The sequence below is a fragment of the Archocentrus centrarchus genome, chromosome 5, assembly GCF_007364275.1.
Source record: "Archocentrus centrarchus isolate MPI-CPG fArcCen1 chromosome 5, fArcCen1, whole genome shotgun sequence".
Taxonomy (NCBI): domain Eukaryota; kingdom Metazoa; phylum Chordata; class Actinopteri; order Cichliformes; family Cichlidae; genus Archocentrus; species Archocentrus centrarchus.
In genome coordinates this window covers 20111564-20125575 of record NC_044350.1, presented here as the reverse complement: position 1 = coordinate 20125575, position 14012 = coordinate 20111564, and the positions used below count along the sequence as shown (strand labels likewise).

General features: G+C 40.2%; 2 protein-coding genes across 4 annotated transcripts; one reads left to right on the top strand and one right to left on the bottom strand.

Annotated features, from left to right (window-relative positions):
• Window positions 1-48: 48 nt before the first annotated feature.
• On the bottom strand, window positions 49-5104 carry trub2 (TruB pseudouridine (psi) synthase family member 2). The gene is made up of 8 exons (XM_030728883.1): window positions 4754-5104; window positions 4472-4606; window positions 3560-3634; window positions 3399-3460; window positions 3244-3325; window positions 2664-2736; window positions 2345-2481; window positions 49-2256 (listed from the first exon to the last, which is right to left on the bottom strand). The coding sequence occupies exons 1-8, from the start codon at window positions 4869-4871 to the stop codon at window positions 1946-1948; spliced, it is 993 nt and encodes a 330-aa protein (XP_030584743.1). The 5' UTR covers window positions 4872-5104; the 3' UTR covers window positions 49-1945.
• Window positions 4930-9083, top strand: hdhd3 (haloacid dehalogenase-like hydrolase domain containing 3). 3 transcript variants are annotated; one of them, XM_030728886.1, is made up of 4 exons: window positions 4930-5161; window positions 5270-5400; window positions 7889-8223; window positions 8456-9083. In XM_030728886.1, exons 3-4 carry the CDS (start codon window positions 7894-7896, stop codon window positions 8849-8851), a joined length of 726 nt encoding a protein of 241 aa, XP_030584746.1. In that variant the 5' UTR covers window positions 4930-5161; window positions 5270-5400; window positions 7889-7893; the 3' UTR covers window positions 8852-9083. The 3 variants fall into 3 exon arrangements, with proteins under 3 accessions (XP_030584746.1, XP_030584744.1, XP_030584747.1); XM_030728884.1 differs by having other exon boundaries at window positions 4930-5166; XM_030728887.1 differs by lacking the exons at window positions 4930-5161; window positions 5270-5400 and adding an exon at window positions 5619-5637.
• Window positions 9084-14012: the final 4929 nt, after the last annotated feature.

Sequence of the window (14012 nt, the reverse complement as noted above, 5' to 3'; positions counted from 1 at the left end):
AAAGTTCTTTAATCACCATAATCCCCTAGAAAAAAAAAATTAAATTAATTGAGGCAAAACTTAAGTTTTATTTTAAGTTACCGTCTTTCTCCTGCATCACACATTTCTCACAGCTGGCTGCCACTTTTATTTGGTTTCTTCATTTTTCCAGAGGCACACAAATGTCACAGGGATGACAACTGAATATGACCGGAGTTACTCTAGTAAACTAACAGTATGAAAGGATTAGTTTAAATTAGACATTGATTAATTTAATCAGTGTCTGGAGCCACTGAAACAAATTTAACTTTAACCTTTTGCCACTTGGGGGAGCATTTGTGCCAGTAAAGAATGCACTTCAACTCACCTACAGACCTTAAAAAAAAACAAAAACAAAATAAAACAAAACAAACAAAAACAAAAAACAGCAGTTCTACCACAATCAAACAAACGCATTCTTTTTGGCCATTTTTTTATTTTAATTTAATTCGCTATATAAATAATATTAACATTTAGGGAATAACACTGCAGCACTGCAAACTACAGTTAATTCCATAATTTGTTGGACAGTGATCGTTTCTGTACCACACTGGGTTTTAAATCAATTAGTATGTGATTGAAATGCAAACTTTCACTTTCAAGGGGTTTTATAAAAGTACTGCATTAACTGTTTACAAATTACAGCCATTTCTAGACATAGTCCCCCCGTTTTCAGAGTCTTAAAAGTAATTTGACAATTGACTGATGAGCAGTTTTACGGGCAGATGAACCCTGTTCCCTTGTTATTTCATGGCAAATCATGCAGACATGATATCTGAAGTTCATTCAAAGTGTTGAATTTATATTTTATAGCTTTTTACTATAGTTTTAAATATGAATCCCAAAGATGTCAGTGCAAGTGAGAGAGACCATTATCAGGCTGAAAACCCCAAACAGCCCTATCAGAGAGCAAAAAGAGTGACCAAACCAACAATATGGCTCATTCTGAAAAAGGTGGAAGGCACTGGCCATCGTAGCAGCACCATATTGACTTGTACCATAATTATGGGAAGAGAAAAGTATGAAGACAGAGAGAAAAAGCTCATGATCCAAAGCGTACCACATCAGTCAAACATGGTGGACGCAATGTTATGGCATGGAACCAGGTCACTTGTGTTTACTGATGATGTTGAGTGTTTAGGTGCTGATAGCACAGGATGAATTATGAAGTGTACGGGGTTATACTCAGATTCAGCCAAACGCTGCAAAACTGATCAGGCAGCATTTCATAGTGCAAACAGGTAATGACCCAACTGCACACTGTAAAAACAACCCAATGTAAAGAAAACTGAATGTTCTTCAATGGCCAAGTCAGTCACCTGACCTCAACCCAACAGAGCACGATTCCAGTCAAACTAAACAAAACTGAATGCAGAAAGACCCACAAACAGGCAGTAAAGTGCTAACAGAGCATCTCAAGGGAGGAAACCGCATTTTTTTTATGTCCATGGGTTCTCGACTTCAGGCAGTCACTGACCACAAAGAATCCAAGCACTAAAAACAATCTTTATATTTAAAATTATGTTGGTTTGTCCAATTACTTTTGAGCCTCTGAAAAAAGGGGGCTGAGTATAAAAATGGCTATAATTCTTAAACAGTCAATGAAAATTTTCTGTTAAACCCCTTGAATGAAAGCTGAAAGTCTGCACTTCACTCACATCTGGATTGACTGATTTAAAAACCACTTTGGTGTGTACAGAGGAAAAAAAGTGTCTTTGTCCAACAAATTATGGGCCTGACTGCAAATACAAAACAGAATTGTCTCTGTAGCTGCAGACAAATTTATGTATTAAACCAACACATAATAATATCTTTTGTGTTGACCAACATTTTCTGGTCTGCAAACCTCCTTTTCTGACTGAGCCGAACTATGAGAAGTGATGCAGCATTGTACAGTTTTTTGTGATTGGGTCATAGGTGACTCTACCTACCTAGCCACTCCTTCATTAATTTCATTTTGTTGAGTGTCTGCGATATTTTCTTCAGATGTTTGTAACGCTGGTGTCTTTACTGCTACCTTAGAAGGTTTTTTACTTTTCTTAGTGGAGTGATATAGCTGGATGGCCTGCATGACATCACCAGCAGTCCAGTGATGATGGGTCAGGGCATCCTGCAGGGTGAAATGTCCATCTCTGGTGCGGCGTACTCCCTTACACACCGCTGTGCTGCGCAGTTCTAGTCCTATCTCATGCACAACTTTCCGCAAGTACTTCTGGGTCTCATTTAGGCACTGAACCTCTGTTAAAGCAGGAGACACATGTTTGAAACCTGAACAGCATTTTTTTTTAATTATCAAATATGTTCCATGTATTTAAGTGAAGATTACCTAAAGTGAAGTTGGGGGGCTGGAAGCGAATGCAACGCAAGCCTGTCAAAATGGGCGCCGATTTCCCCTCTGGACCCAGCAAACCTTCCACAGCCATCTGATAGGCTTCCTGTGAGCGCATGTCTATGTTGGAATACCTGTACAGCAAAAAAGAAACTAGTCAAAGCCACCTGCATCAGCATAATTAATTAGTATTGTTATACTATCATGTTTACAGAGGGCCTTAAGCCAAAAAAAAAAAAAAAAAAAAAACAGCAAATAACCAAGAGGAGAGGGCAAAAGATGTCGATGTTATGCTCACAGAAACTTAATGGCTTACATTAACAAAGCTTTTTGGTTGACTCCCTCCAGCATTGCCAGCACTCTCTCCAGTTTATCCTGTGTGATGTGATCTAGAAAACAGTTTTTATAAGGGCACATTTAGAGGGACATCAGTTCATGCAACACACAAGTCTTCTGCTTTTTTTTTAAAAAAAAAAGTGCTATTACAAGGAGAAGGTTTACATTAGACAGCATTATTGTAAATTATACAACTATAAAACCTTTAAAACCACATATATAATTCAGGGTTGTAGGCAGGGCTGGACCCTATCCCAGCTGTCACAGATCACCAGTTTATCACAGGGCTGACACAGAGGGACAGACAACTCGCATTCACACCTACAGCCAAATTACAATCACCAATTAACCCAACATGCATGTCTTTGGACTGTGGGAGGAAGCCAGAGTACCCAGAGAGAACCTGCACAGGCACAGGGAGTACATGCAAAGTCCCCACAAAGGTCCCAGCAAGTCAGTGGATTCAAACCCAGGAACCCCCCATGCTGCGAGGCGATGGAGCTAACCACCACAGCACTGTGTCACCAGAAGACCTTAACTAAAGGAGAAATGATTCATACCATAGGTGGATCTTTCCACAACGCGACCTGTGTGAGCGAAATTATCTGTGGCTGTGCCAAATTCACCCTCCAAGGTATAATCCTGGAACAAATAAAGTATCATTAGACTTGTCTGCATTGCATCATTTTATGTCTGAGCAGAAACTGCAAATTACCCTTGAGACTCTGGTCCTGTAGAAATCATTCAGGGCCTTGTTTCCGTTCCCAATAGCAAGAACTGAAGTTTAGAAATGTGTGTCAGAGGTGTCACCGATTGAATACAAATACTGTCTGCAACAAATGGATTTTTTTCAAATGCCCAACTCTAAAATTATACCTAGAACGCCGGAGGAGAAAGCGTCGAGGCGATGTCCGACTCCAACTCGGATATGCTGGAATTCAGGTCCAGTCACTAAAACACACAATGAAACTTACATTATATTCACTCACTACAGTCCTCATCATGGCTGCAGTTTACATATAGTCCAGTTATTTCTAAATTAAGGCCAGACTTCATAGAAGGTCTGATGCAAGTAAAAAGGGTAGATGCACAGTTCTGAGTCAGTCAGATTAGAAATCTTCTCTAAGATCACTGCTGATGTCTTTTCTCTTTGGCATTATGTTAACGCATATCTAAATGCTCCAGACCCAGGTAGCAGTAAGGGTGTACGTAGTTTTTCATTCACTGTTTCCGCATTTTGGCTTAATTTTTGTTAAATAAACAATGACACAAAACAACGTTACGTATTGTTGTTTATCTGAGGTTGTATTTACCTAAACCTCAGAAATTAAAGACACTTTCTTTTTAACATGACTGTACACAGTAACAGTAGAGCTTTAATGTTTATCATTTTTAGTTGTCTTTGCACAAAATAAGGGCTGTGGATTTAGCCACCACATCATTTCCACTAAAAAGACAGCAGGAATGATTGACAGCAAATAAAACGTCAGCACTTTTAAGGCATTTATGCTTTAGAGCTGTATTCAAGAGGCTGTTGTAACTGATTTCTATTTTTCATAATGATGCTGACAAAGAACTGCACTGACCATCATGTCAACGCAATATTGCCCCCGACACCAATCACACCAAACCTGCAGACCGGAAAAGCCATGCATGAACAAAACCACTAAACGTTATAAACTGCAAACATACATTATAACTTTGAATCTGTCCTTCGAGCCGAGACAACACTTGCTTGGTGATGCAAATCAAGAATTATCAGGTGACACAGTGTGTGGATATACATACCCAGAGGGTGCTTGGACAGTACAGGCACTGATGCAGCAGACACTGTGAGTCTTTTGGACGCTCCAGTCTCAGGGCTTGGGTGTGCCAAGAACCGGACCTCGTGGGAAAGTGGCTGGGAAGGTGTAGCATCCAAACCTGAGTTGTGATTCACCCACATGAGATTCAGATGTTAAGATAATGGTACTGCCGACTATTAGTTGCATTATACCTCATTCTCAAAGCAGGCGTGGGTGTTTGATAACAGGGCCACAGTACAAGAGCGTAAGAATAAGTTAAACTCACCTTTAAGAAGATTCGTCTCGATGCTGTCCCGTACGAGCTTCCAGTGAACACCGGAGGGTTTGTAGACACAGAACAGGCCCTCTAACTTCCGAAACATCCGAACAGCTGGAGTTGCCATGGTTTCAGCAACATCAGATTATCCCTATTTCATGAAAAACAAACAAACAAACCCTATGTCTCAAGAAAATGTTCACAGTTGACTGGTTTTGTTTTCTAACGCAGGCTTTACGTGCACTCCTCCATGTGAACCTTCGCGCATGTGTGCGCGATGACGCGTTTGATTGCTTCTTTCTGAACATAACGCCACCTGCTGTACTGGATGTATGAATACACTCTCTCAGGGCATAAATGAGCAGAGGAAAGGTCACCAGAGCTGCCAACAGAGTATTAAAACAGCTGTGGGATTGTGTGCGGTAACAACAACAAGAACAACAACAACAACATAATAATAATAATAGTAATAGTAATAATAATAATAATAATGCTTTGTGTGTGTGTGTGTTTTACGTTTCTAAGGTTTGGTCCAACAGATGGCAGTAGCAGCCCCCACTCACAAAAAGGCGGAAGACGAAGAAGAAGACGACGAAGAAGGATCCAGGCTGATGAGTTGTTATTGTTTACAATCATTGACAGCTGAGAAGCCTTTGGTAATATTCCGACATTTGTAATTTAAGGTTTTTGCCGTTAAGTGAAGCTTTAGCTTCTGTTGTCAAACCACGTTGTATGCTGCCAGTTACGTTAGCTTGTTTTAATCGGACACTAGCCATAGGTGACTTTACGTAGTTAATAGGAGTCAGCGGGGCGCTATTTGCAGTCAAATCCGGTTTAATCGGTAGGATTAATAGCTTTAAATGCGCAGGCCTCCGCAGACTCGCTGCTTCGTGGTAATTAAGCTGTGCAGTTTGGTGTAATGTTTACAATGTTTACATTCTCCCAGTATGGTGAGCTTTGAGGCACCACATACACTATATTGCCAAAAGTATTCGCTCAGCTACCTTCAGACGCATATGCACTTGAGGACATTTTGGACAATTTCATGAAACTTGGTATGCTTTGAAATATTAAGAGTTCCTTTCACTGGAATTACGGCACCGAAACCAACTCCTGAAAAACAATCCCACGCCATATCCCCCCTCTACCAAACTACACTACACTAACTGCACAGTGCAGTCAGACAAGCATAGGCGTAGGAACCGGGGGCAAAAAGGCTGAAACAGCAGCAGGACTTCCTTTGTTTTTTAAAAAGAATAGTGTCAGTGTGAGTAACAGTCACACAACACAAGGGCAACACCTGATCATAATTTATCAACATGTATGACAGTATATTAGATATGTGTAATAATATATTATCAGGAGAATGGTAGTACACAGAGTAATGACTCAGTTGAAGCAATGAAAGGTGGAGAGGCTGAAGAAGCTCAGATGAGGTCTTAAATTAGTTTAGTGAAATATGTATAGTATAGTATACTATTAAAATTTACAGATCTGTCAGGTTTCAGTACCGCTCTCCTGGCAACTGTCAAACCCAGACTTGTCCATCGGATTTCCAGATGGAAAAGCATGATTGGTCACTCCAGAGAATACGTCTCCACTGCTCTAGAGTCCAACGGCAGCATGCTTTACACAACTGTGCCAATGCTTTGCATTGTGCTTTTTTTTACACCTGTGGCCATGGAAGTGATTGGAACACCTGAATTCAATGATTTGGAAGGGTGAGTGAATATTTTTGGCAGTATAGTGTATGGGGTGACCTGAGGCCTGTACAGTGAAGCAGGATTTGGTCTTATCCAGGTAATTTCATGGTTAACCCTGGGCTTTCTGTACCATGAAAGTGGATCACTTCTTCTTAGCGGGTTGGCACCCCATGCTAACTTGTGCTGTGAACCTAACCTGCTCTGCAGCAGGTTATTGTGTTCCAGAGAAGGGAGCGAGAGATCAACTGATAGATTGGGGCTGTGGCTGTAGTGATGCAGATGTTGCAGCGGTCCATTGTGGTAAAGAGAGCTGAGCATAAAAGCAAAGTTGTCGATTTACTGGTCGATCTACGTACCTACCCTCACCTATGGTCACAAGCTCTGGGTGGTGACTGAAAAAACAAGATAGCAGATACAATTGGCAGAATCCTCCAAAGGCTGGCTTGCCTCTCCTTTAGAGATAGGGTGAGGAGTGCAGCCATCTTGGAAGGGCTTGGAGTAGAGTCACTACTCCTCCACATTGAAAGGAGCCAGTTGAGGTGGTTCAAGCATCTGACTAGAATGCCCTCCTGAGCGCCTCTTCGGTGAGGTGTTCCAGGAGACGCCCCCAGGGCAGCCACCTCCTCCAGATAAGCCTCCTCCACTTTTGCTGTCATCACACCTTGATAATGATACTCTGTGAAATAATGACACAGACAAGTGTTGCTCAATTCTAAACAAAGTTACTTGTTATAACAGACTCAATAATTATGATCAGCACGTGTTTTGGAAAGCTTTCTCTGAGTTAGTTTTGTTCTACACACCGTCAAACAAACCTGGAAGCAGCAGGTGAGCCACCTGTCTCAACTCGGGGTGAAATCCTCCAAAACCTCAGTCATCCGTGGTCATGTGACGCAGGTGTTTTGAACCACACTTAGGAGCAGCATTTCGAAAAATCTGCACTTCGCAAGCTTGAAGTCCATTCCTACCTTACAGTATAAAGCACCTTAGATTTGTGTTGTATAAATTAAATTTACAAGATGTCAGGTTTGAATATTTGTTTTTGTTTTTTTTTTTGTTACTTGCAAGTTATGGTCTGTCTCTGTTTGTTGTTGGTGGCTTGTGAGCCTGTTCCGACTGGGCATGTTGTCTTATGTGTGACACAATAATCAAACCCTTTTCTGTAATTAAAAAAATATAATAAAAATATGGGAAATGTTCTTAGTTTAATCATTGTCCAGTTGGTCAGCGTAAGCATGACGATATAATGGCGCACTGAGACTGCCTTCAGAAATCTTGTTTTACAGAAGTAATTCTGAATTTCTTAGCAGTAATAGGAATAGTAAGACAAGCAGTGATAGGAAAATAAATGCTAGTTTTTATTGCAAACCAAATTTTAATACAAACCAAAAAAACTGATTTTGATTAACTGTTATTGTCTTCTCTGTTTGATGTTGAGCAGGAGTAATGCGAGCTCCTCTGCGCTGGGTGCTATGGGATGTGAAGGACACACTGCTAAAGGTGCGTTCATCTGTGGGAGAACAGTACTGTAAAGAGGCAGAACGTATGGGCTTGAGCATCAGTCCTGTGGAGGTCGACGCTGCTTTTCGGCAGGTTTATCGACAGTATTCCAGTACATTCCCAAATTATGGCATCCATCAGGGTCTGAACGGACAGTCGTGGTGGAAGGGTGTGGTGCGTGACACTCTCTCCCAGTGCGGTGTACAAGAACCAGCCTTGCTAAACACAGTAGCCAACAATCTTTACCAGAACTTTTGCAACGCAGATAACTGGGAGGTAAGTGATCACTGACACGTTCATACACCTAAAATACATTGTTTAAAACCAGTTTTTCTTATCCTTTTTTTTTTTCATTTGCTATAATCATCATCAGAAGCCTTTTATACTAAACCAGAAAAACAGTGAACATTGAAAAAAGACATTAGGACTGATTTGTAAAGCAGCTTAACTTTTACTCCCAGTGTTAGGAGCATGTCATGTTAAACTGTATAAGCTTCCTCTGTTTCAGGTATTTCCAGACTCAAAGACAGCCCTGGAGAGTTGTTCTTCTCTTGGACTGAAGCTGGGTGTAGTGTCCAACTTTGACAGCCGTCTAGAAGCAATTTTACATGTTTGTGGGCTGCTGTCGCACTTTAGCTTTTTAATAACATCAGAAGAGGCCGGTGTAGCAAAACCCAGTCCTGCCATCTTTGATCAGGCACTGCAAAAATGCGGCGTACCAGCTGATAGTGTAGCCCACATTGGGGACCATTATGTGAATGATTACCTCACTTCGCGGTCTGTGGGCATTCATGGGTTCCTTTTAGACAGACATTGCAAGCATGACCAGTTAGATGTTCCTCAAGGGCATAGGCTGAGCTCATTGGACGAGCTGCCATCACGGCTTCAGCAGCATATGAACTAATGTCAGTCATGGACAGATCTACCCAGAACGACAGTGGTTCATTTATGGAAATCTTTTCTGGGACGTTGACCTGAGTGAATCCAACTACTTCATCTCCATGTAGCAAATTGAATGCTGACAGAAACAGATTGATAAATCCTGAAGATTGTGGGTTGTAATATCGTGTATAACTGTGTGTAAATTGTTCAACTTTCATGCTTTTTGAAATATGTTGGAAGCAATAAAGGTCTAACTCCTGTCTTTGAAAATGGATCTGCAATATAAAGTGTGGCAGCAAGTTTTTGTAAATACACTTAACTATGCCAAAGAAATGCAAATATCTTAAATATAATCCGATTCACCAGTTGACACTTCATTAGGTACACCTTGCTAATACCAGGTTAGACCACCTTTTGTGTTCAGAATTGTCTTAATTCTTTATAGTACCTTTAACAAGGTGCTCAAAACATTCCTCATAGATTTTGGTCCATTTTGACAAGATAGCATCAGGCAATGGCTATGTGCTGTCACTCAGCTGCACATCTACGTTGCATATCTGTTCCACCTCATCCCAAAGGTGCTCTATTGGCTCAAGATGTGGTGACTGTGGAGGTGATTTGAGTACAGTGAACTCATTGTCATGTTCAAGAAACTAAGTTTATGATCTGAGCATTGTGACATCAGAAGATGGGTATTTTGCTGATTCTGTCAATCCCGTTATAAACACTGTGTACCCAAGTAGGCTGTGACCTTTAAACGATACCCAATTGGTACAAAGAGGCCCAGAAATATCATCCACATTTACACCACTGCCACCAGCCTGAACTGTGTATACAAGACAGGATGGATTCATGCTTTCATGTTTTATGGCAGATTCTGACCCTACCATCTGAATGTCATGACAGAAATCAAGATTCATCAGACCAGACAACATTTTTCCAATTTTAGGAGCCTGTATGAATTTTCCTGTTGGCCTGATGTTATCTGCTGCCATTTCAAGGCTCAACATGTTGTGCATTCAGAGATGCTCTTCTGCAGACCTTGATTATAACGAATTGCTGAGTTACTGTTCCCTTCCTATCAGCTTGAAGCAGTCCAGCCATTCTCCTCTGGCATCAAAAAGGCATTTTCATCCAGAGAAAATCCCAGTAGTTTCATTTTTGAAATACTGAGGCCAACCCCACTCACACCAACAACCATTCAGTTTGACTGCATCTATATACCTATATGCACCGAGTTGGTGCTACAGTGGCTTGCAAAAGTATTCATACCCCTTGAACTTTTCCATATTTTGTCACATTACAACCACAAACAAATATATTTCACTGGAATTTAATGTGAAAGACCAAAACAAAGTGGTATACAATTGTGAAGTAGAAAGAAAATTATACACGATTCAAAACATTCTTTACAAAAAAAAACTGAAAAGTGCGGCGTGCAAAAGTATTGAGCCCCCCTGAGTCAATACTTTGTGGAACCACCTTTTGCTGCAATTACAGCTGCAGGTCTTTTAGGGTATGTCTCCACCAGCTTTGCACATCTAGTGACTGAAATTTTTGCCCATTCTTCTTTGCAAAACAGCTCAAGCTCAGTCAGATTAGATGGAGAGCGTTTGTGAGCAGCAGTTTTCAGATCTTGCCACAAATTCTCGATTGGGTTTAGGTCTGGACTTTGACTGGGCCGTTCTAACACATGAATACGTTTTGTTTTAAACCATTACATTGTAGCCCTGTATTTATGTTTAGGGTCGTTGTCCTGCTGGAAGGTGAACCTCCGCCCCAGACTCCAACAGGTTTTCCTCCAAGACTGCCCTGTATTTGGCTCCATTCATCTTCCCATCAACTCTGACCAACTTCCCTGTCCCTGCTGAAGAGAAGCAGCCCCAGAGCATGATGCTGCCACCACCATATTTAACAGTGGGGACGGTGTGTTCAGAGTGATGTGCAGTGTTAATTCTCTGCCACACATAGCGTTTTGCATTTTGGCCAAAAAGTTCAATTTTGGTCTCATCTGACCAAAGCACCTTGTTCCACATGTTTGCTGTGTCCCCAACATGGCTTCTGGCAAACTGCAAACTGGACTTTTTATGGTTTTCTTTTAACAATGGCTTTCTTCTTGCCACTCTTCCATAAAGACCACATTTGTGCCGTGCACAACTAATAGTTGTCCTGTGGACAGATTCCCCCACCTGAGCTGTGGATCTCTGCATTTTGTCCAGAGTCACCATGGGCCTCTTGGCTGCATCTCTGATCAGTGCTCTCCTTGTTCGGCCTGTAAGTTTAGGTGGACGGCCTTGTCTTGGTAGGTTTACAGTTGTTCCGTACTCTTTCCATTTCCGGATAATGGACTGAACAGTGCTCCGTGAGATGTTCAAAGCTTGGGAAATCTTTTTATAGCCTAAGCCTGCTTTAAACTTCTCTACAACCTTATTCCTGACCTGTCTGCTGTGTTCTTTGGACTTAATGATGCTGTTCACTCCCCAATATTCTCTTAACCAACCTCTGAGGCCGTCACAGAGCAGCTGTATTTGTACTGAGATTAGATTACACACAGGTGGACTCTTTTTAGTCATTAGCAGTCACCAGGCAACTTCTGAATGCAATTGGTTGCACTCAGAGAAAAGGGGGGGTGAATACTTTTGCACACCACACTTTTCAGTTTTTTATTTGTAAAAAATGTTTTGAATCATGTATAATTTTCTTTCCACTTCACAATTGTATACCACTTTGTGTTGGTCTTTCACATTAAATTCCAGTGAAATATATTTATGTTTGTGGTTGTAATGTGACAAAATATGGAAACGTTCAAGGGGTATGAATACTTTTGCAAGCCACTGTAAAAGTGGCTGATTAGTATCTGCATCAGAGGAAAACAGATAAGTGAAGACTACACCTTTAAATAAAATAAGCTAAAAAAAAAAAAAAGCTCATTAACCACTCCGGGATGTCCCCACATTTATGGAAACAATACAAAATTACTGGAGCAACTATCTGGTCTGAGCAGAGCTAATATGACTTGTGGGCAGAAAATGTATTTGCAACTGATTTTTTTTTTTTTTTTTTTTTTTTTTGCATGTGACTTTATATATATATATATATATATATATATATATATATATATATATATATATATATATATATATATATATATATATAATATAAAAATGTTATATATATATATATATTTTTTTTTTAAAAGCAACCACAGTAAAAATAAAAACATCATTAAAGCCAGAGTCATGGAAACAGCAGGCACAGAAATCTGCAAACATCTAAGCATCAACTGAAACATCACAACAGGAGTCTTGCTATAAAATAAAGTGTCCTGAAAGTTGCCTGCATGCTCTCAGTTTCTGCTCAGGATCAACTATCAGCGCACGGTTACATTTCTTTAAAGGTTATTTGCAAGCCAACTGTTTAACAGAAGCTAATAAGCTTTGATCATCCCTAATGATATTTTTCAGTGCTTAGTGAGGGGGACAAGACAGGGTTGCTTATCCCTAATACCTTTGTTAGTACTGATTTGAAACCATCTGGTCAGGGGCAGATACTGGGAATGCTGGGCTGAGGATCAAAAGAACCAGAAGAGGCGCTTTTGGAAAAAAAGCAGAAGCTTCAGCCTCTTATATAGAATACGGATTAAATCTTATTTGGATGAGTGTCAGAGTTCAGAATTTAAAAAAAAAAACAACCTGCCTTCCACTGTGTACATGAAACATGAATCACCATATATTATTTTTCCCCGAGTCGTAATTTCACTTTCTTTGAGTTGCTTCCAGTGAATTTCTTTCCCCGTCCGACTGTATGTTGAAGGGTATTGTATATCTTTAGGGAGGCATCCGCAAGAGCTGCTTAATTCAAAGCTGGTTTAGTAGCTCAGCCAGACGGCTCTAAAGGGCTCCGCAGAAATCCAATTGCAGGCATAATGGGATTGCAAAAACAAAATGAAGCCTCTCATGCAGAGAGCCAAAAGGGAAGAGCAGAGGAGGTGCAGCATGTTATGAGGGAAGATATCAATCCAGTGACATACAAAAACGCAAGTATGTCAGCTTGGGAAGCAGCCTCATGTAGCGGATGAATGTTTTAATGTTAATAGGTATAGATTCTATGAAATAAAAGACAAATAAATTAAAAAAAAAAAAAAGCCTGAATGGCTATATAGGGGAAGCTGAACGAAACATTTCCTTCAGCCATAAAAGCACTCAAGAGTTCAGCTCTTTGTTCAAATGTGCCTGGGGTTCAGGGTTTCGTGTTGGCATTTCTGCATCTTGAAATATTCAGAAGAAGAGAAAAATAGAGGAGCGTCAGAAAATTAGGATATTTCAAGAGGAGAAAACAAAAAAAAAAAAAAAAGATTCACAAGTGAAAAGAAGGTCACGCAAGGAATCAAATAAGAGACTCGACAGATGGCACAGCAACTTAGAGACACATAGTAAAAAGACACACAGACATGCACTTAGGTTTAATTCTTCATTGGAAAACAAATAATTGAGGCTTTCCAATTGTGCCACAATAAGTGACACAGTAAAGGGATAATGAAAGAAGATCAACAGTGGGATGTTTTCACTCCATGACTCCCCCAAATATATCTGTTTTGGATATTTACAAATCAATCCTATAATAGACATGCAAAATCTGCCAATGCAAACATGAAATACTGTAAACAAAGACAAGTTTATCATCCACTCTGAGGCTTTTGGCATAGAAACACCATCACATTCACAATGAACACACAAAGCACATACATATGCTTTATAATAGTGTCAATTTGTCATTGATTCCCTCACCAATAAAGTGAAATTTTCAAGAAATTTCAAAAATAATCATTTTAAACTTCAGAGGCTCCCCCCCCCCCTCTTAGGAGCATTGCTATAACACGCCACTCTTCTATTTTGTGCTTAAAAAATAAAACCTGTGATTTAAGTGCATGCATGCTTAGGGGATGTGTACAAACCGCGTGCTTCCTCCCATCAGTGCTCGTTCAGGCAGAGTTAGAAACAGCTGTATTTGGCATCTCTCATACATGGATGCATTTGTTGTCTGCATTGTGCAGTGAGTGCGGTTTTTTTTTTTTTTTTTTTTTTTTTTTTTTTTAAATAAGTAGTGAACAAGCTTGCAAAAAAGTAATTTTGGAAAGGTACCCATAAGATAAAAAGTGGCTCTCATGTGTTGGTAGAGTTATA